This window comes from Procambarus clarkii, chromosome 25, assembly GCF_040958095.1.
Source record: "Procambarus clarkii isolate CNS0578487 chromosome 25, FALCON_Pclarkii_2.0, whole genome shotgun sequence".
In the NCBI taxonomy this organism is placed as follows: domain Eukaryota; kingdom Metazoa; phylum Arthropoda; class Malacostraca; order Decapoda; family Cambaridae; genus Procambarus; species Procambarus clarkii.
This window is the reverse complement of record NC_091174.1, coordinates 15,030,224-15,050,855: the sequence shown is the minus strand read 5'-3', so window position 1 is coordinate 15,050,855 and position 20,632 is coordinate 15,030,224. Positions and strand designations below refer to the sequence as shown.

At 43.2% G+C, this 20,632-nt stretch overlaps 1 protein-coding gene across 2 annotated transcripts in view; it reads left to right on the top strand.

Annotated features, from left to right (window-relative positions):
* The window catches only part of LOC123756342 (nose resistant to fluoxetine protein 6), a 223,512-nt gene extending 206,448 nt beyond the window's left edge, over positions 1-17,064 (top strand). For both annotated transcript variants that reach the window (XM_069331343.1, XM_045739411.2), the window contains 8 exons: positions 3,644-3,830; positions 4,766-4,859; positions 5,605-5,704; positions 7,741-7,873; positions 9,305-9,506; positions 10,015-10,157; positions 10,938-11,049; positions 11,843-17,064. In XM_069331343.1, coding sequence (XP_069187444.1) covers positions 3,644-3,830; positions 4,766-4,859; positions 5,605-5,704; positions 7,741-7,873; positions 9,305-9,506; positions 10,015-10,157; positions 10,938-11,049; positions 11,843-11,943 — 1,072 coding nt within the window. In that variant the 3' untranslated portion in view covers positions 11,944-17,064. The remainder of the gene's footprint in view (positions 1-3,643; positions 3,831-4,765; positions 4,860-5,604; positions 5,705-7,740; positions 7,874-9,304; positions 9,507-10,014; positions 10,158-10,937; positions 11,050-11,842) is intronic.
* Positions 17,065-20,632: the final 3,568 nt, after the last annotated feature.

The window sequence follows — 20,632 nt, the reverse complement described above, 5'->3', positions numbered from 1 at the left end:
CAGGAACCTGTGTAAGGAATCATTCAGAATCTTGTACACCACATATGTAAGACCAATCCTGGAGTATGCGGCCCCAGCATGGAGCCCGTATCTTGTCAAGCACAAGACGAAGCTGGAAAAAGTCCAAAGGTATGCTACTAGACTAGTCCCAGAACTAAGAGGCATGAGTTATGAGGAAAGGCTGCGGGAAATGCACCTCACGACACTGGAAGACAGAAGAGTAAGGGGGGACATGATCACAACCTACAAAATCCTCAGGGGAATCGACCGGGTAAACAAGGACGAACTTTTCAACACTGGTGGGACGCGAACAAGGGGACACAGGTGGAAGCTGAGTACCCAAATGAGCCACAGAGACGTTAGAAAGAACTTTTTCAGTGTCAGAGTAGTTAGCAAATGGAATGCATTAGGAAGTGATGTGGTGGAGGCTGACTCCATTCACAGTTTCAAATGTAGATATGATAGAGCCCAATAGGCTCAGGAATCTGTACACCAGTTGATTGACGGTTGAGAGGCGGGACCAAAGAGCCAGAGCTCAACCCCCGCAAGCACAATTAGGTGAGTACAATTAGGTGAGTACTCACACACACACACACACACACACACGCACTCTCACACACACACACACACACACACACACTCTCACACACACACACACACACACACACACTCTCACACACACACACACTCTCACACACACACTCTCACACACACACACACACACACACACACACTCACACACACACACACACACACACACTCTCTCTCACACACACACACACACACACACACTCTCACACACACACACACACACACACACTCTCACACACACACACACACACACACACTCTCTCTCACACACACACACACACACACACACACACACACTCTCACACACACACACACACACACACACACACACACACACACACACACACACACACACACTCTCACACACACACACACACACACACACACACACACACACACACACACACACACACACACACACACACACTCTCACACACACACACACACACTCTCACACACACACACACACACACTCTCTCACACACACACACACACACACACACACACACACTCACACACACACACACACACACACAGAGGTCGACAGATCGACAATGCACTTAGCCACGTCAGCGTCCCTTCCCCACAGCCACCGGAATAGCATTAAATAGATGAACTGGCATGGAAACCCTTCGTTGCATGACATACCAATTTGGTCCAGCTGGGTTCGTTCAGTTCACCATGCCACTATATTTCGTTAGATTCCACTCATTATCCCAACAAGGCCACCAATTTCATACTCATTTTCTTCAGGAGGAATAATTAAGTCGTCTGTGAGATGCCTTACCAAGGGAAGACATCGCCGTGAGGCGGTACAATAGCAGGGTTACAGAAGGCTGGTTTAGGAGAGTATGTTATGGGCGAGGCTGATATTGTGCAGCCCAAGTCCACCCAATCACGGGAGAGATGAGCCTGGTCGGTCGTGAGTGCAAGGATTGGTGTCTGTTGTTCAGAGGGTGGTGTTGGATGGTTGAGTGTGAGCACGGGGTGTAGTGAATGATTTTGTGTGTGGTGGGGTGGTGGGTGCTTTTGTGTGTGTGGGTGCGGTTGGTAGATGTCTGTGTGTGGGTGATGGTCGTGGATGTTTGTATGTGGAGGGTGGTGAATGTTTGTGTATGGGAATGGGATGCGTGGGTGTGTGTGTGGATGGGGTAGGGTGGATGCTTGCGAGAATGTAGGATGTATATTTGAGTGGGGGGATGTAGATGCTTGAGTTTGTGGTGGGAGAGGTGAATGTTTGTATGTGTTAAGAGGGGGTACTGGATTCTTGTGTTGGTGATGCTTCTATGTGAGTGGTGGTGGTTGTGGACGATTTTGTATGGAGGTGGTGCGTGGTAGGTGCTTGTGTGAAGAGGATGGACTAAAGTGTGTGGGGTTATGTAGTGCGTTTCGTTGAGTTGAATCAGTTTATTTATAGATTGCATGCCTTTTGCGTGTGTGGGGGGGGGGAGGGAGGAGAGAAGCGTGTGCGCGCGCGGCTTGCAGGTGGTGCATTTCGGCTCCTGGCTGCGTGTGGCACTAAGGGTGTCTGTGAGAGTAAGAATGTATGCGTATGGAATGGAAATTTTCTCGTCAAAATTCAATTTCACTTTCCCAGATCTCTCTCTCTCTGTTCCCAAACAACCTCTACAACCCAACCATTTTATGATAGAATTTTTTGTGAGCTCAATCGACCAGGAAGACAGCCGAGTGCAATTTTGAGAAGAACATTTTATAACCACAGGGTCTTGACCCTTGATATTTTGCTCTCTTTTCTGGAGTTGAGATTGTAACTGTAAGTCAAAGGTTAGATGATACTGTGCTATTACAACCGTTAATTATAGTTGTTTATGAGCTAAGGAAATTACTAATATATTGAATTTCCCCTTGATATGAACTGCAAGTTTGGAACCATTTCACTCGTTTGCTTTTATCCTCTCAGAAACCCTCTCTTCCTGCTGCCCTCTCTGCTGCCTCCCCCCTCTCTCTATCCTCTCTCGCTCGCTCGCATGCCTCTCACAAGCCCGTTCTCTTAATTTGCCACGGCGTAAAAAATATAACCTAAATAAAAATGCTGTTTTTTAATAGGATGCATTTGTAACGATAGGTCCCATAATTTAAAAAAACACCCCATTAATTAAGAGAACGAGTTGATATTACTCCCTACGTCTCCATCCTTCTCTCCTTTCCCCTCTATATATCTCTCCCCCTCTCCCTATTTTTCCCCCTCTCCCTATTTTTCCCCCTCTCCCTATTTTTCCCCCTCTCCCTATTTTTCCCCCTCTCCCTATTTTTCCCCCTCTCCCTATTTTCCCCCCTCTCCCTATTTTCCCCCCTCTCCCTATTTTCCCCCCTCTCCCTATTTTTCCCCCCTCTCCCTATTTTTCCCCCCTCTCCCTATTTTTCCCCCCTCTCCCTATTTTTCCCCCCTCTCCCTATTTTTCCCCCTCTCCCTATTTTTCCCCCTCTCCCTATTTTTCCCCCCTCTCCCTATTTTTCCCCCCTCTCCCTATTTTTCCCCCCTCTCCCTATTTTTCCCCCCTCTCCCTATTTTTCCCCCCTCTCCCTATTTTTCCCCCCTCTCCCTATTTGTCCCCCCTCTCCCTATTTGTCCCCCCTCTCCCTATTTGTCCCCCCTCTCCCTATTTGTCCCCCCTCTCCCTATTTTTCCCCCCTCTCCCTATTTTTCCCCCCTCTCCCTATTTTTCCCCCCCTCTCCCTATTTTTTCCTCCCCTCTCCCTATTTTTTTCCTCCCCTCTCCCTATTTTTTTCCTCCCCTCTCCCTATTTTTCCCCCTCCCCTCCCTATTTTTCCCCCTCCCCTCCCTATTTTTCCCCCTCCCCCCTCCCTATTTTTCCCCCTCCCCTCTCCCTATTTTTCCCCCTCCCCTCTCCCTATTTTTCCCCCTCCCTATATTTTTCCCTCCCTATTTTTCCCTCCCTATTTTTCCCCCCTCCCTTTTTCTTCCCCCCCCTCTCCCTTTTTCTTCCCCCCTCTCCCCGTCTATCCCTTTCCTCTTCTCTCCCCCCCCCCCCTCCCCCACCCCACCGTCACTGGTGTCCGTGCCCGCAGGCTGGCGCCGACCATCCTGTGTGTGGCGCTGTTCTGCGCGTCGCTGCTGCGCTTCCTGGGCCGCGGGCCGCGCAAGCACCTCCTGGACGCCTTCAGCAGGGGGGACTGCGCCACCCACTGGTGGAAGGACCCGCTCTTCTTCAACAACTTCATCACCGGCGAGAACCACGGCTTGACCGTCAATGATGTAGGTGAAGGGGAGGGGGTGGAGAGGGATGGGGGAGGGGGGTGGTGAGGTATGGGGGAGGGGGTGGTGAGGGATGGGGGAGGGGGATGGTGAGGGATGGGGGGGAGGGGGGTGGTGAGGGATGGGGGAGGGGGGTGGTGAGGGATGGGGGTGGAGAGGTATGGGGGAGGGGGTGGTGAAGGATGGAGGAGGGGGTGGTGAGGGATGGGGGAGGGGGGTAGTGGGGGATGGGGGAGGGGGGTGGTGAGGTATGGGGAAGGGGGTGGTGAGGGATAGGGCGGATGGAACCTACCTGGGGAAGCAAGGGAAAGACTGGAATGGGGTGGATGAGGTTTAGGAATGTGAGTATGTAGTGAAATAAGGGAGCTAGGGGTGGAGAGAATAAGGGAGATGAGGGGAAAGGGTGTTTGAAAATGAGGAAGGGAACCTGGACTGAAAAGAGTAAACGTGAAATAACGCTTGAGTGAGAGGAAAGAGACGAGAATAAATGGCGCAGAAGAAGAGAGAAAAATTGGAATGATGATAATCAAAAAGAAATTGGAATGAAATGAGTCATAAATGATGAAATGTAGAGAGCAAAAGAAAAAAATGAGACGGATGAACTAGGAAAGGGAGTCAAAGGAACGGGCAAAATGCTGCAAGAAAAGGCAAAAAGGACGACGAGAAAAATGAATGTAGAGTGAGAGGGGGAAGGGGGATGAGAAGCGAAATTAACATTAGTAACAACCAGTAACAAAGGTTAAACATGTGAAGCAACATGTGTTGCAACAGGTGTAGCATCACCTGCAGCAACACGTGGTGTGGCAAGATGCAGGAACAGGTGGTGCAGCATGATAGTTGCAGCATTAGTTTGCAGTAATGTGTGGAGCAACAGGAGAAGCAGCCTTCGTAGCAAGAACTCATATGGTGCCCTGGGGCTGCTTCTGGTGTTTCAGTGCTTGGACAACTGCTGGTACACGGCCGTGGACATGCAGCTGCTGCTCATCCTTCCCTTAATGCTTCTACCTGTCGTCTACTTTGGGCTCCCAGGTCAGTCTCCTCTGGTGTGTGTGTGTGTGTGTGTGTGTGTGTGTGTGTGTGTGTGTGTGTGTGTGTGTGTGTGTGTGTGTGTGTGTGTGTGTGTGTGTGTTCACCTAGTTGTGCTTGCGGCGGGGATTGTGCTCTGGCTCTTTCGGTCCGCCTCTCGTCTTTCAATTAATCAACAGATTTCTTTCCTCCCTACATCATCGTTCCTGTCCATATCCTGCTTCCATTTTGTCTTCTTTGCTTCCTACTTCCTGTCTACCCGCTCTCTTTCCTACTAAATTTTCTCGTTCTTCTTTCCCACTATCCAAATGCTTTCACCCTATCTGTCTCCTCCCCCTAATCTTCCTTCCTATCTCTCTCTCTCCCCCTTAACTATTTATCTTCCCGACGCCTCTTCCCCCCCCCCTAACCATCTCTTCCCCCTAACCATCTCTTCCCCCTAACCATCTCTTCCCCAATAACCATCTCTCACCCCTAACAATCTCTTCTCCCCTACCTATCTTCCCCCTCTCGCTCTCTTCCCCCTCTAACTCTCACATTCTCTCGCCTTTCTCCCCCCTCTCTCTCCATCTCGCTCCTTTCCCTATCTCTGTCCCGCCCTTCTCCCCGTATCTCTCTCTCTCTCTCTCTTCCCCTCTTGTGACTTCTCTCTCTTTCTCCCCTATCTATATCTCCCCCCTAGGTATCTCACCCCCCCTCTTATACCTCTACCTTCCACAATCATCCCTCTTTACCGCTTCTGTTGCAGGTCTGATGAGTCTGACGGTGGCGACAGTGGGGTCCGTGCTGGTGCCGCTCATCCTCACCATTGTCTACAACCTGCCTCCAGTCCCAATTCAGCCCTCTCTGTGAGTGCCAGTCCTCGCTATCCCTCTGTCCGGTAGCTAAGTAATCAATATTTTACGAGGAAAGGAGGCAATTGTCTCTACCTATTAGTATTTGTATACTAGGTATCAGACGCGCTCTCTCTCTCTCTTCTCTCTCTCTTCTCTCTCTCTTCTCTCTCTCTTCTCTCTCTCTTCTCTCTCTCTTCTCTCTCTCTTCTCTCTCTCTTCTCTCTCTCTTCTCTCTCTCTTCTCTCTCTCTTCTCTCTCTCTTCTCTCTCTCTTCTCTCTCTCTTCTCTCTCTCTTCTCTCTCTCTTCTCTCTCTCTTCTCTCTCTCTTCTCTCTCTCTTCTCTCTCTCTTCTCTCTCTCTTCTCTCTCTCTTCTCTCTCTCTTCTCTCTCTCTTCTCTCTCTCTTCTCTCTCTCTTCTCTCTCTCTTCTCTCTCTCTTCTCTCTCTCTTCTCTCTCTCTCTCTCTCTCTCTCTCTCTCTCTCTCTCTCTCTTCTCTCTCTCTTCTCTCTCTCTTCTCTCTCTCTTCTCTCTCTCTTCTCTCTCTCTTCTCTCTCTCTTCTCTCTCTCTTCTCTCTCTCTTCTCTCTCTCTTCTCTCTCTCTTCTCTCTCTCTTCTCTCTCTCTTCTCTCTCTCTTCTCTCTCTCTTCTCTCTCTCTTCTCTCTCTCTTCTCTCTCTCTTCTCTCTCTCTTCTCTCTCTCTTCTCTCTCTCTTCTCTCTCTCTTCTCTCTCTTCTTCTCTCTCTTCTTCTCTCTCTTCTTCTCTCTCTCTTCTCTCTCTCTCTTCTCTCTCTCTTCTCTCTCTCTCTTCTCTCTCTCTCTTCTCTCTCTCTTCTCTCTCTCTTCTCTCTCTCTTCTCTCTCTCTTCTCTCTCTCTTCTCTCTCTCTTCTCTCTCTCTTCTCTCTCTCTTCTCTCTCTCTTCTCTCTCTCTCTTCTCTCTCTCTTCTCTCTCTCTTCTCTCTCTCTTCTCTCTCTCTTCTCTCTCTCTTCTCTCTCTCTTCTCTCTCTCTTCTCTCTCTCTTCTCCTCTCTCTTCTCCTCTCTCTTCTCCTCTCTCTTCTCTCTCTCTCTCTCTCTCTCTCTTCTCTCTCTCTCTTCTCTCTCTCTTCTCTCTCTCTTCTCTCTCTCTTCTCTCTCTCTTCTCTCTCTCTTCTCTCTCTCTCTCTCTCTCTCTTCTCTCTCTCTTCTCTCTCTCTTCTCCTCTCTCTTCTCCTCTCTCTTCTCTCTCTCTTCTCCTCTCTCTTCTCTCTCTCTCTTCTCTCTCTCTCTTCTCCTCTCTCTTCTCCTCTCTCTTCTCTCTCTCTTCTCCTCTCTCTTCTCTCTCTCTCTTCTCTCTCTCTCTTCTCTCTCTCTCCTCTCTCTCTCTTCTCTCTCTCTTCTCTCTCTCTTCTCTCTCTCTTCTCTCTCTCTTCTCTCTCTCTCCTCTCTCTCTTCTCTCTCTCTTCTCTCTCTCTTCTCCTCTCTCTTCTCTCTCTCTTCTCCTCTCTCTTCTCTCTCTCTCTCCTCTCTCTCTTCTCTCTCTCTTCTCCTCTCTCTTCTCCTCTCTCTTCTCCTCTCTCTTCTCCTCTCTCTTCTCTCTCTCTCTCCTCTCTCTCTTCTCTCTCTCTCTTCTCTCTCTCTTCTCCTCTCTCTTCTCCTCTCTCTTCTCTCTCTCTTCTCCTCTCTCTTCTCTCTCTCTCTTCTCTCTCTCTCCTCTCTCTCTTCTCTCTCTCTTCTCTCTCTCTTCTCCTCTCTCTTCTCTCTCTCTTCTCTCTCTCTTCTCTCTCTCTTCTCTCTCTCTTCTCCTCTCTCTCTTCTCTCTCTCTTCTCTCTCTCTTCTCTCTCTCTTCTCCTCTCTCTTCTCTCTCTCTTCTCTCTCTCTCTTCTCTCTCTCTTCTCTTCTCTCTCTTCTCTTCTCTCTCTTCTCCTCTCTCTCTCTCTCTCTCTCTCTCTCTCTCTCTCTTCTTTTCTCTTTTCTCTTTTCTCTTTTTCTCAAGTGCGATATTTCCGCCTTTTACGGTTCCTCTTCTAATCATGCCATCTGACCATTGAGGTTGCCACTCCCTTTACAGGATAACTACACACTTCGAGTACATGTGGCGGGTGTACCTGGTGCCGTGGTGTCGGGCTGGCCCCTGGCTCGTGGGCGTCTGGACGGCCTTCTTCCTCCGCCGTCCAAATGCAACCAGGATGAATATACCCAAGGTGAGACGAGTCAGTCAGTCAGTGAGTCGGGAAGACACACAGACAACCGGGATCAAGACGGATGAAAGGAGGACTAGACAAACGGTGCATTTAGAAAAGTAGGAGGTAGGAAGTGTCAAGTGAAGGAAGATTTATAGAAAGAAACGTGGTGAGAGAAATAAGTGATAATGTAATAAACATAGCGGGATAAACGAGAGAGCAGAAAGGGACAATGTGGGTTGTTAACAAACGTTTGGTTTGTTAGGAAAACTGTACACATTGGTTAATTGGCGCTTTAGCATTTTGTTGTAAGAAACGAAACAATAAGGTTTGACAGGTTAGCGATTTGTGCTGGAAAATGGAAAGTACGAGCCGCTGACAGGTTGGTAGTGCTAGATAAACAATAATAATTTGATGTAGAAGTTAAACTCTTACTTTGTGTAGACAGTCAAAATAACGGAGCTGAAAAATGACACTCCTGGCCCATACATCAGGAAATTGATGAATAGACGCTGTTACTTGTATTTCACCATTTAAGTTGGACCTCTGCTTGACCCAAGCCTCTCAATGTAGTTCAACTACACGCTAGTTTTTCCATTCAATTAGGATTCCAGTCTTAACGTTTAACTTGTCAGTCTTCCCATGTCTTCGTCGACCCTCTTTTATATGGATGATTAACCAAGTCCTAAGCTAGAATTTGTGATCAATCTCTTATCATCACAATTCATCTAGACACCTTGAAGCATTGACATCAAAATTCCACAACTAATCATCCATGAAAGTATTCGATATTGCATTTCTTGCATTGTCCCAGAAACCCAGTCATTCTTAGTCTCTGCTGCTCAATTACAATCGTGTTAATCATTGTAAATAAGCATCCCAACCATTCATTATTCACAATCCCAACCACTCGTTATTTTGTATCCAACCATTTGTTATCGAGCACCTGAACCATTCGTTATCCAGAACACCCAGTCATTCGGTATCCTGTATCCCGATATTAAACGTAACTCTTCAGAACATATTCAGCTCTTTCCAGCATCTCACATCTAACCATATCAGTTAAACGTTCTTATCTTAATGTCATCAGTGACCACAGCATCTTCGATTGCTGTTATCCCATCATTCAATCCATCATGTCATCAATGCCATAAGCCTGCGGAGTCCCTGGGATCCTGATCCCTCCATGTTCTTAAGATCCACATCTCCCAGTCCTTAGTCAATCATCAACCCTCCGTTGCTCCTGACTTCATCCATTATGACACCTCAGTTCCAGTCTCTCCGATGCCTCCCATCCAAATTCATATCCACGTGAAGTGAAGCGGTGTATATCTTAATTACTTCCATGCCCCAATTATCCCAATCATTCTGTGCCCCAAATGACCCCAATCTCACCGTGGCTTTAGTAAAATGTGTTTTAGCATTTGTCTCTCTCTCCTGACGTTCCAACAGGTAGTTGTGGTGCTAGGATACGTGGCTGCCATAGCGCTAGGACTGGTACTGGTCCTAGGACTCTACCCGTACAATCATGTCCTCCCTGACAAGAACTGGAAGGACTACCCAGCCATGTCCGCCATCTACGGTGCCCTGGCGAGGCCTGTGTGGGGCATGTGCCTCGCCTGGGTCGTAATATCCTGCCACACGGGCAATGCAGGTGAGTGTAGAGTGGGGCAGATGGGTGGGAGGGTGGTGCTGGTGGGTGGGAGAGCAATTCAATTAGAGGTATACTGGTTCGAGCACCCTACTTTGGATTCTTTCAGCCCGAGTTCCCAGATGATGTCTCTAGATATCTCGCCTTTTTCTTTAGCGTCTCTCTCTCTCCGCGCCCCTTCTTTCTGCTACAAACCTTTCTCTTCCTTAAGCCCTTTTCTTTCCCCAAGACTCTTGCTCGTCCCCCCACTTCTTTCCTCGAATGCTACCTCATTCATCTCTACTTACCTCCCCCCGTCTTCGTTTTCCCTCTTATTTCTCCCCTCTTCCCTTTCCCACCACCTTGTTATCCCTCTCTTCTTTCCAGCCTCTATTTTTCCCCCCCTGCATCTTTCTTTTCCTATTATATTTCCCTCATCCATATTCTCCTCTTCGCTTAATATAATTACAAATATATATCCAGTGGTTTATATGCGGTCCGCTGCAGTAATGTTTACGTCTCTACCTCACAGGTCTAGTGAACCACGTCCTGTCGTACCCCGGATGGCGGCCCCTGGCCCGCCTGACCTTCACCATGTACCTGGTGGCCCCCGTGGTCCAGCTCTGGTGGTCCACCTTCCTCTACCTTCCTACCCACTTTGACTACCTTTCCAAGGTGAGGGTGGTAGGCTGGATGGAAGGGGAGGTGGAGGGAAGGGGGATGGATGAGTTGGGGTTATGAGGGAATGAGTTGGGATGATTATAGGGAAAATTTTTAATTAATCTTTTATTTTTAACTTTAGGATGGGGGAGATAATGCAATTCCGCTTGTCTCAGTCTATTTTCTCAAATGAGAAAAAAGGAGCAGCTTGTCTTAAATCCTATTTTCAGTCCACAAACAGAAAACTTCAATGAATCTTTACCAGATTTTGTATTATTTAGTTTCACTTTTAATGAATAAAGGTTACGCATTACTTTTCCATTTTTTTTTAGATATTAAGAAAAAGTGCCAAGAACATAAAATTGTAAAAATTAAATTGCAGTGGGAAGAGGCAAATCATAATTCAATAGTGCATCAGATCAGGAAAAATACAGTAAACAAGAACTTGTGTTAATAGAAGAATAACATCACAGCTCAGATGTAAATAGCTAAGATCTTAAAAATAAATCTTGAACGCGCTAACCCTTACGCTCGCGCACAATATAACCTCTATTACATTTATCGCACAGCAATTTTGACGATGATAAAACCATGCGTGGAAATTCTTATGCTTTTGTGAAATTAGAAGCTCTAATATTGACATCTTCCAGACTACCAGAGAGTCGGACCTCGACCCCCATTACATAGAGTGGCCCAGGTTTGAACTACCCTGGTTAGGCTAAAATAAAATTAGATATTGCATGTTAAATAGTAAGAACTTGAATACAGTAACAGCTGTTTACCTTCCACTCTCAGCTGTTTGAGAGCTTGGGCGTGATCTTCATCGCTGGTGTGGTTGGCGTGCTGTTGACCTGCTTGGTGGAGCTTCCTGTATCCAGCCTCGCTAACATGCTTCTTCCTTATGCAGGTCAGTTAGTCTCCAGGGTCCTGGTCTGATGTAGCTCTGCTGTGTACTCACCTAATTGTACTCACCTAATTGTGCTTGCGGGGGTTGAGCTCTGGCTCTTTGGTCCCGCCTCTCAACCGTCAATCAACTGGTGTACAGATTCCTGAGCCTATTGGGCTCTATCATATCTACATTTGAAACTGTGTATGGAGTCAGCCTCCACACACACATAACATTGTGTGTGTGTGTGTGTGTGTGTGTGTGTGTGTGTGTGTGTGTGTGTGTGAGTGTGAGTGAGAGAGAGAAATGTATGTATGTAGTCACGACTCGGTTTCATGCCCATGTGCAGAGACTTGACGTAAGTCAATTGTAAGTTGTTTTGCCCTCACCCGGACCGGCTGTGCCCTCCTTTAGGAAACTATTGCAAGAAAAACTCAATATAATTAATGCAATTTTTTTAACATTTAATATTTTATTTTCATAATTTTTGTTCCTGTCTTGTGTTTTAAAGATGCCATATTGTATTTTTTTTTAAACTAATATTACTATAATTGTCACCAGTGGTTTTGCAATCCCAATTTCTACCTCTATATATGGTTTTCAATTTTGCATATCTTCCCTGTTCTCGTAGTGAAAATTTAGTAAATATCAATGTTGATATTCATAGTCAATTAATTCTATCCTTTTGTACTGGAATTTTTGTCTGTTCATTTTAATGATTAGTTTGTGTGTGTGTTGTTTAACATTGTGGAAACATTTAACATTATTCAGAGTTGACGCGTCACTAACCCCATTTCTTCGTGTGTGATCACAGCTGCCAATGAGGAGCAGCTACAGCCAATGCTGGAGATGGTGGACCAAGCACCTAAGTCATCCCATGTGCCTCTCTCCAGGACGTCTCCGAATTATAATTAGACCTACGCTATATCTTGGCCTAGCCTATGCTTTAGTCCACCGTGTGGTCTGGGCCGCCCCTTGACTTTGCGGTCCCTGTGACTAAGACAACATTGGTGCTAGCCCATCCCATAACGTCCAACATTGTGTACCTGTAACTTCAATATTCAGTGGTTTCTAACTTGGTGTATCTGTCACTCTGACTTAGAAACGTGTGATCTTTCATCTGCCTGGTGTGTGAAATTTATAATCGTGCGACTAAAGGCTTGCCGTGTCCTCAAGAAACTTCTTATCCCACAGCCTCTTGACCTTGGACTGATACACAACGATTTCTTGACCTTGCGACCTTGGGTCGACACCTTCATCCCCCAAGAACCTTCTTCAGACTGTTCATTGATCTTTCATTAGGAAGGAATTTCTCGGGACGAATTGCAGACAATTTAGGTTACATCACCGAGCGATATTACAATGTTAATCGAAGATCACGAAGTACAATTATCTAGGAAGCGTATATGAGGATAAGATATCGATCAATTAAATTGCTGTATTGATCAGAGATGAAGCTAGAAATTATCATCGTTGATGACCACAGATTAATCTTTGTGATGCATTGATCGATGTCTGTACAACATATTAGCAGTAGTCACATTGTGGCCTGGTTATTGTGTGTGTTTATATGTACACATGTATATATGATTGGCATGTGCGCGTGTTTAAACATGTATTTGCGATGTGTGTACATCTGCAGATAACGTGACTGGCTTTTCAGATTGATGCAAAGTGAACTTTATCAACACACGAACGAATGTTAGGAGATTCATGTAAGTGTGTTAGACGAAACCTCTTCACCAGAACCACCGCCCATCCCTGCTGGCTGCCTCCACCTCTTTTTCTTAATTTAGTGAAGAAAGTGGAGGAAGAGAGAGACCGGCGCGCCAAGACGAGGGACCGGAATTAAAGATGTTTGAAAAATTGCCGATATAGTTTTTGCCTTGCTCAGAAAGGGATGACTTTGAAAATTTTAGTGATAGTTGATTGCATGGATGGGAGGGGGGGTGACCGGGTTCGGTGATTCAGTGGATTTTTGTATGTGGGTTTGTTTTGATTGGGTTTTCTGAGTGTAGAGCAAGGGAGAAAAGGAGAGAGAGATGGAGGAAGGGGTAGAGGGAGAGATGGGGAGAGTTGTGTGAGTTTGTGAATAGAGGTGGTGAGGGAGGAGTTTCAGGTAGTTTGTATGTATACAGGAAATGAGGTAGACTTGGACGTCGCTGAAATGTGTATCAATAATAGTGAATGTAGTTGACTCGAGGTAATGTATAGAGTGATGTAAGGCTAGTGAATAAGCGATAAGTAGTGTATGGTGTTACCTAGTGGTTGTAGAGTTGTGTGTAACGACAGTAAAGGAGTTAGCGTGTACAATAGATTAGTGCATAGTTACAAATTAATGGTGGGTGTAGAGTCTTCCTTTACAACCCTATCAACGCAATTCATCAACTGATATTTCGTAAAGTAACAACACTATTTGCAAAAATATTCTTTACCCATGATTTTTCTGTAATAAAACATAAATTTGTATTTATTATTTCGTGTTCTATTGTATGTTTTATTTAACATCTTAAGATCCTCGTCAATCAAAAGACCCTGTTCTTCACCTTTATAGAGAAAGTAAATCAATCTTTCTTAATCTCTTCATGTAGGAGGTTTCTAGTTCCTTGGATTACCTGTTATTCCTCATTGTGACGTTCAGGTAAATTATGATCATTTTATGGTATGACAAAAACGGAACTGGATATTCTGAATGTGGCATTATTAGGGCAAGAACAAGCTAAATAACAACACAGTGTCCTATTGCTACCTTTTCTAGACATGAATCCTAATAATTCAAATGACTTAGTACATTTATGCATTGATTTTGTATACTAATATCGTGAAAAAGTGGCATCTTCAAACGTTTTGTAGCAGTTTCAACATTGTCCAACTGATTTCTGGTAACTATTACTATAAGTATAATATGAAAGTTTGCAAATGTCATTGTTCAGTCCTGTATTTAATCCCTTTATTTATCATTAACAACAGAGGTCACAGGATACAGTCCTGGGGCACTCATAACACACTGGTTTCATTTATTCTAACCCTTTGTTGGCATTGGAATAACATGCTTTATTCCCATTTGGTATATACCACCGATACCATGTGCTTCAAACTTTCTAATCAGTCTTTAAATTGGCATTAACAGAGTTTTTGCTAAAGTCAAATTATATGATGGGAGGTTATCTTGAGATGATTTCGGGGCTTAGTGTCCCCGCGGCCCCGGTCCTCGACCAGGCCTCCACCCCCCAGGAAGCAGCCCGTGACAGCTGACTAACTCCCAGGTACCTATTTACTGCTAGGTAACAGGGGCATCAGGGTGAAAGAAACTCTGCCCATTGTTTCTCGCCGACGCCCGAGATCGAACCCGGGACCACAGGATCACGCGTCCAGTGTTCTATCCGCTCAGCCACCGGCTCGGAGCTATCAATTTAATTGTCAAAATGTTGGAAAATAGTGCAAGTTTGTTAGTCATGAGCAGCCGTTAATAAAACACTTGTAAAAAAAAATAATTAAAGACTTAAAGATAAAAATGAATTTACCCAATCAATCTCTGATTCAAGCAATTTTCCTATTATGGATGTTATGCTCAATTCCCGGTTATTCGACGCAAGTAATTTATTCCACTTTTAAAAATCAGCACATTAGTAACCCTCTATGATTCTAGTACTCTGGTAGATTCGACTGCATTAAATGTGCAAAATAAAGGCTCGCTAAATTTTAACTTAACTTAGTGTACTCCCTGGCATATTCTTTGTTTTATCTTTTGGGACTTGTTTGGCTTTAATTTAATTGTAATATTTGTTAATAACTTATAACCTGTCAACAATTAAGCAAGTTAACTTGTCCACATTACCACCACCAATGATTTGTTCAGCCGTATATGGCGCACAAATCTGTTGTCTTGTAAACACGTAATTGAATGCCATCCATTCTTTAGTCATTCTTTCTTGTCGCATTGCTCGGTAGCAGTTTGGCTTTAATTTAATCCTGGTTAAATTGGCTCCTTAATCCTGGTAAAATCTAAAAGAATCCTTTAAGATTTATATATTCGTGCCCTGCTATATACACTTTATAATGCATTTTAGCTTTTCTTGTTTCTTTTTTAACTTCTTGCTAGTTTGATAAATTGGTTATCAAGATAAACTTTAACATAATTAATTCGTTTGTGTAGAGTTTCCCAAGTTTATATCTGGCATAATTTGCATTTACATCATAACTCAGGGGGTAAATCAGTCACCGGAGGAGACCCGTCACATCCAAGGTAAGGTCGGCCCTATCTACCCTCCACAAGACACTCCATAATATATCAAACTCAGTTGTATGAAAGTCTGGTACCACGGCATAATTCTCATACATTTCCCATGCCTTTTTAAATCTGATTTCCTTTTGGTAATTTTTTCCTTACTTCGTATTTCCAGGATAGAAATTAGTATGTTCCAGTTGGCCAGCACTCTGTCTTAAATAATATTTTCCTGTGTCTGCTCTGATTGTCAATTGTTAAAATAATATTTCAACATTTCATTTAATTAGTTCAGTTTCTTCTAAAATTATAGGCGCTTATAACAGTGTGTTGAACCTAACTGCACTATATATTTTGCTCATATAAGATTTCAATTATTTTTAGGCTTTAAAACCTATTTATAACTACTGCTAAGCAGTTTTTTTTCATTTAATTCTATCAAATATTTTTTGTGCGGCTCGGTTTTGGGTTATCTGTTTATCTACTCATTTTTACATAATTTCTAACCTGTATCTCAACTTTCTCAATATATATAATGGGATTTATTATGAAGAAACCTGTAAGTGTGTTTTTGTATTCAGCTGTTTTGTATTTTATATTCCTTGTTTTCAACAAAATTTGAAGGATTGACAATTATTGAGCAATACAATGATAAGAATTCATTAATGGCAAGTAAAATAAATTAAATATTGAATATTTAATAAATAAAAAATCTTTTTTTAAATTTAATGCTTCTGTATAAATAATGACTATCCGAATCATGAAAATAATCAAATTGAACAATATGAATAAATTCGTAATTTTATCAATGAATATAAATAAAAATGAGATGCATATATAGTGTGTGTACGTGCATGTAAATAAACCATATTTTTAATACATACACATAAATAAATGCTTATAAACTGAGCTACAAGTAGGTGATTCACATGGATGCTAGCAGGTCAGAGGAGCCTGAGAAATATCAGCACAAACCAGAGCAAAGGAGATGAATGTAATATTTTAGCTGGTCGAGAACATCGATACTTCTTCACAATCAGTGTGTTGAGGGACCTGAACCAATAGAGAAGTGAAAGCAATGGATGTCAAACAAAACACACCCTTACAACTTTTTCAGCGTTGCTGCAACGTTTGGTAAATCTTGCTACGATTCTCAAACATTCTGCAACGTTTTTCTAACATTGCTGCAACGTTAGTAGCGCTGTAGCCACATTCAAAGCCAGTGTTTAAATTGTGTTGAGGCTTAAGCATGCTCCATATGTTGTGTGGAAGGTGGGTTCGAACCTGAGGGGTTTGGGATTAATGATACAAATCAAATGAAAGTTCAAAGTCAGGGGCCCAAGAGCTAAAACTCAAGCCCAAGTAACACAGCTGAGCAAGTGCACGCATCAGGCGCCTCAAGATGGAATTCATGATAACGTTTCTGCAATTTGTATTTTATATAAATGCTCAATGTGGGACCATATTTATTACGCAGCCGTTTCGCTAAATATTTGTACCTTTTTGTGCTGTTAAAGTACAATAGTGTGTTTAAGGAACTTTTGTGTTACTGTATAGCTTTTGCTTTCTATAATTTCTTCTACGGTGTATGATTGTCAGTGATTTGTATGTATGTGTATATGCCTATATATAATTATTTTTAGGGGGGGGGGGGAAACGAGTTTTAAGTCGAAAACAAAAATATTATGTTAATATTTCAAATTGATTTCTGCTGGAAAATCATCGTTGAATTTGTACAGTTCATTATTGTTTAAAATGTAAATTATATAAAGCTATAATATATAACAAATATACTTCATAATAGCGTGAAATTCTTTATTATCCATTCTAATGACTAATTCTCATAAGCAGGATTAGTTGGGGGAAGAAAATGGCAATGTGTTGCAATTTGTCTCTGATGTAAAGTCCAGAAATGATCATTGTACACATTTGTACCATATATATATGGAACGGTGGGGAAGAGGTGTCATTTAAATAAAATTTCATGCAATTACAACGGTGATTTATTGAGGTGTAACATGCTGCTGTGTGGTCTTTTTCAAATATTAAAATATAGTTCTAATTAACCAATTATAAAAACTACTATAAAAAAAGTAAACAAAATGAATTTAAATGAAAATAAAATTTAATTGAAAATGAACACTTGAGTTTGGTAATAAATGGTGGATTAATAAGATCACTACAAGAAGGCGGGTGAGAGAGACTTGTACACCTAATTTAGAAGATGAATATCACACCGAGATGCTAATGCTCTCATTATAAAACTCCTCCACACATGTGGGACTCTGCCACACCTGTGGGACTCTGCAACACATGTGGTACTCTGCCAGTACCTACCTCGCTCTGGTGCTACACAATGACAGTCAATATGCGAGTGTTAATGTATGCATGCGTTACACCAGTATTAATAACATTCATCCAACCTATAAATGTATAACTGACTTAGGCTGCTGCCAAAGTCAGGTGGTATCTATAGATGCTGAGGTGGTATCTATAGATGCTGAGGTGGTATCTATAGATGCTGAGGTGGTATCTATAGATGCTGAGGTGGTATCTACGTGTGGCGTATGGACTCTAGTCTGTTAAAAAAAAAAATCTCAAGCAATTTATTCATATTATTAGCTTTACCTCGGAATTACTTTCAACGTATGAAAATACTTTATCCTATTACAAGGATATGAGTGGCAGACACAAGACGCATTGTAAGTCATGAACAAGCCACTATATGAGTGCGTTCATGCGGCACTTTAGAGAACTCGTTTATCTTAGAGAATTGCAAATGATATTTTGCTTAATGGACTAAGTGCCCAGCATAGTCGTCTTGCTTAATCAATGTATTAAGGCTGCTAGTCTGGATCTCCTTCCCTTTATAGAGTAGTATATAAAGGTCTATCTCCTTCGTTTGGCTACATACTTGTGAACGAGTAATTTATATCAAGCTTATGGGAACTCATGAATGAGCTAAAAGTTAATTTGAAACGATACTACCGCCTGAGCAGGATTCGAACTCTGATTTCTTTGGAGTGATTGGCCAGAACAACCTCTCAAACACCGCTATTCTCCTATAGCGAAGAAGGTATTTTTAACACATCGATGCCGACTGCATTTAATTGCTATCAATTGCTTCTCATATAATTCAAATGTGAAAACTCCGAAATGGAAAGGGATTAATGGTAAAACCAAACATAAACGAATTTTTTTTTTTAAACAAAATGTTAAAGTGGTTAGGGTGATAAGTCTTTTCTTACACTCTGGCAAGTCTGCATATAGATTTAACAGCCTAAATATGCTGTTAGATAATACACACTTCTTGACCAGAATGGAACTCAAAGACTACCGAGGCACTCGTCAGAAAACTCGGACTCACTGTGCATTTGTTTACAGAAATATGGTGGATTTTCCACTTGTACCATTTCTAACCAAAGACGGCCTAGCAACGGTATCTTTGTTCGATGACTGGTATCTAATCCGACCCAGTCAAACCAACCCAATTAAATTGGTCCCAGTCAAACTAACCCAATTAAATTGATCCCAGTCAAACCAACCCAATTAAATTGATCCCAGTCAAACCAACCCATTTAAATTGATCCCAGTCAAACCAACCCAATTAAATTGATCCCAGTCAAACCAACCCAATTAAATTGATCCCAGTCAAACCAACCCAATTAAATTGATCCCAGTCAAACCAAACCCAATCTAATCAAACCTCGGTCAAACCTAACTCAACCTAACTGAACCTAAACCAACCCAACCCAATTAAACAATCATAACCTAATCCAGCCAAACCAAACGTCACATAACGAGACGGGCCATAAACAGAACGCTCGTGTATGATATGACTGTATACTGAAGTAATCAGACAATGTCCATGTAATGTGAAGCGGAAAAGATTGTAAACATAATCTGTTTTCGAAATGTTACCACACCTTTAACAGATTTACACATTTTTACCAGATTTACTAGATTTTTACACGTATGCAAATGTTACCAGATTTACACGTTTAAGGAAATCTGTTAAACGAAAAGAATGACTGCGCCAACTACCTGTACGATGTTAGTAAATATTATGAATGCCTCTTGAGTACACGCATGGAGGAATTTGCGGTGCGTATCTGCTCAGAAGTTTTGAGTTTCGTACCATTTGAACTAAGACATTGGCCCGTGGTAACATTTGGGTCAGGCTGTGTTTCTTCCTAGATACGTTTTCTCGAGGGATAAAAGAACCATAAAGGCTCTTTGCCGTGATCTTGATAAATGTCTCTCTTGATATATGGTTTCAAGTCCTCCAGCCCTCGGCTAAATTTTTCTGGTTTAACGCCTGTAACATCTGGGAGAGGCAGCATATGTCTCTATCTACCCGCCCTCCTTCACCCATATAATAAAAGTTTATTGGACATTTCCCTCTTATCAAATGTTTTTTCAACAAAAGTCCATCATGTTTTGAACCTGGGCCAGATTCACGAAGCAGTTACGCAAGTACTTGCGAGCGTGTACATCTTTCCTCAATCATTGACGGCTTTGTTTACATTGATTAAACAGTTTAGAAGCATGAAAACTTCCCAATCAACTGTTGTTGTTGTTATAAACAGCCTCCTGGTGCTTCGGAGCTCATTAACTGTTTAATAACTGTAAACAAAGCCGTCAAAAATTGAGAAAAGATGTACACGTTCGTAAGTGTTTGCGTAACTGCTTCGTGAATCTGGTCCCATGCATGTACCTTGGTGGGGTTAACCGAGAGAACGGTAGAGCTGCAACTCTTCACTAGCACAGGATACGGTATATTTTCACGCTGAAAAGTAGAGGATTGGGGCTGTTAACATAACTATCCCACTAGGGATTTGAATCAGGGAATCCTGACTGCATGTCGAGACCGAACCTAACTGCACTACAAAGACCCTGCCAATTATAATTTCATAAACACCACAACCTCAGGGAACAAACGGGTAGTTTCTTTCACCCTGATGTACCTGTTCACATAGCAGTAAATAGGTACCTGGGAGTTAGAAAGCTGCCACGGGCTGCTTTCTGGGGATGTGTAATAAAATGGAGGCCTGGTCAAGGACAGGGCCGCGGGCACGCTAAACCCCGAAATTACCTCATTATAACCTCTCTCGTCTCAAGCTTTCACCCCTTTCCTCCCGATTTCCGCCTCCCCCCCCCCTCCCCCCCTCCCCCACACCCAATATACACACACTCAAACTCAATATATGAATAGATGCTAGCGGTAGTGCAATACAGCAACACCAGCCAGGCCAGCAGCAGACACAAGCAGCAGCAGCAGCAGCAGCACAAGCCCAAGAGCCCAAGGGAGGCCAACAAAGCCTGAACATGTGAGAGAAACGGAATCAACATTTTCAAGCAGAGCGAGAGCAAAGTTCT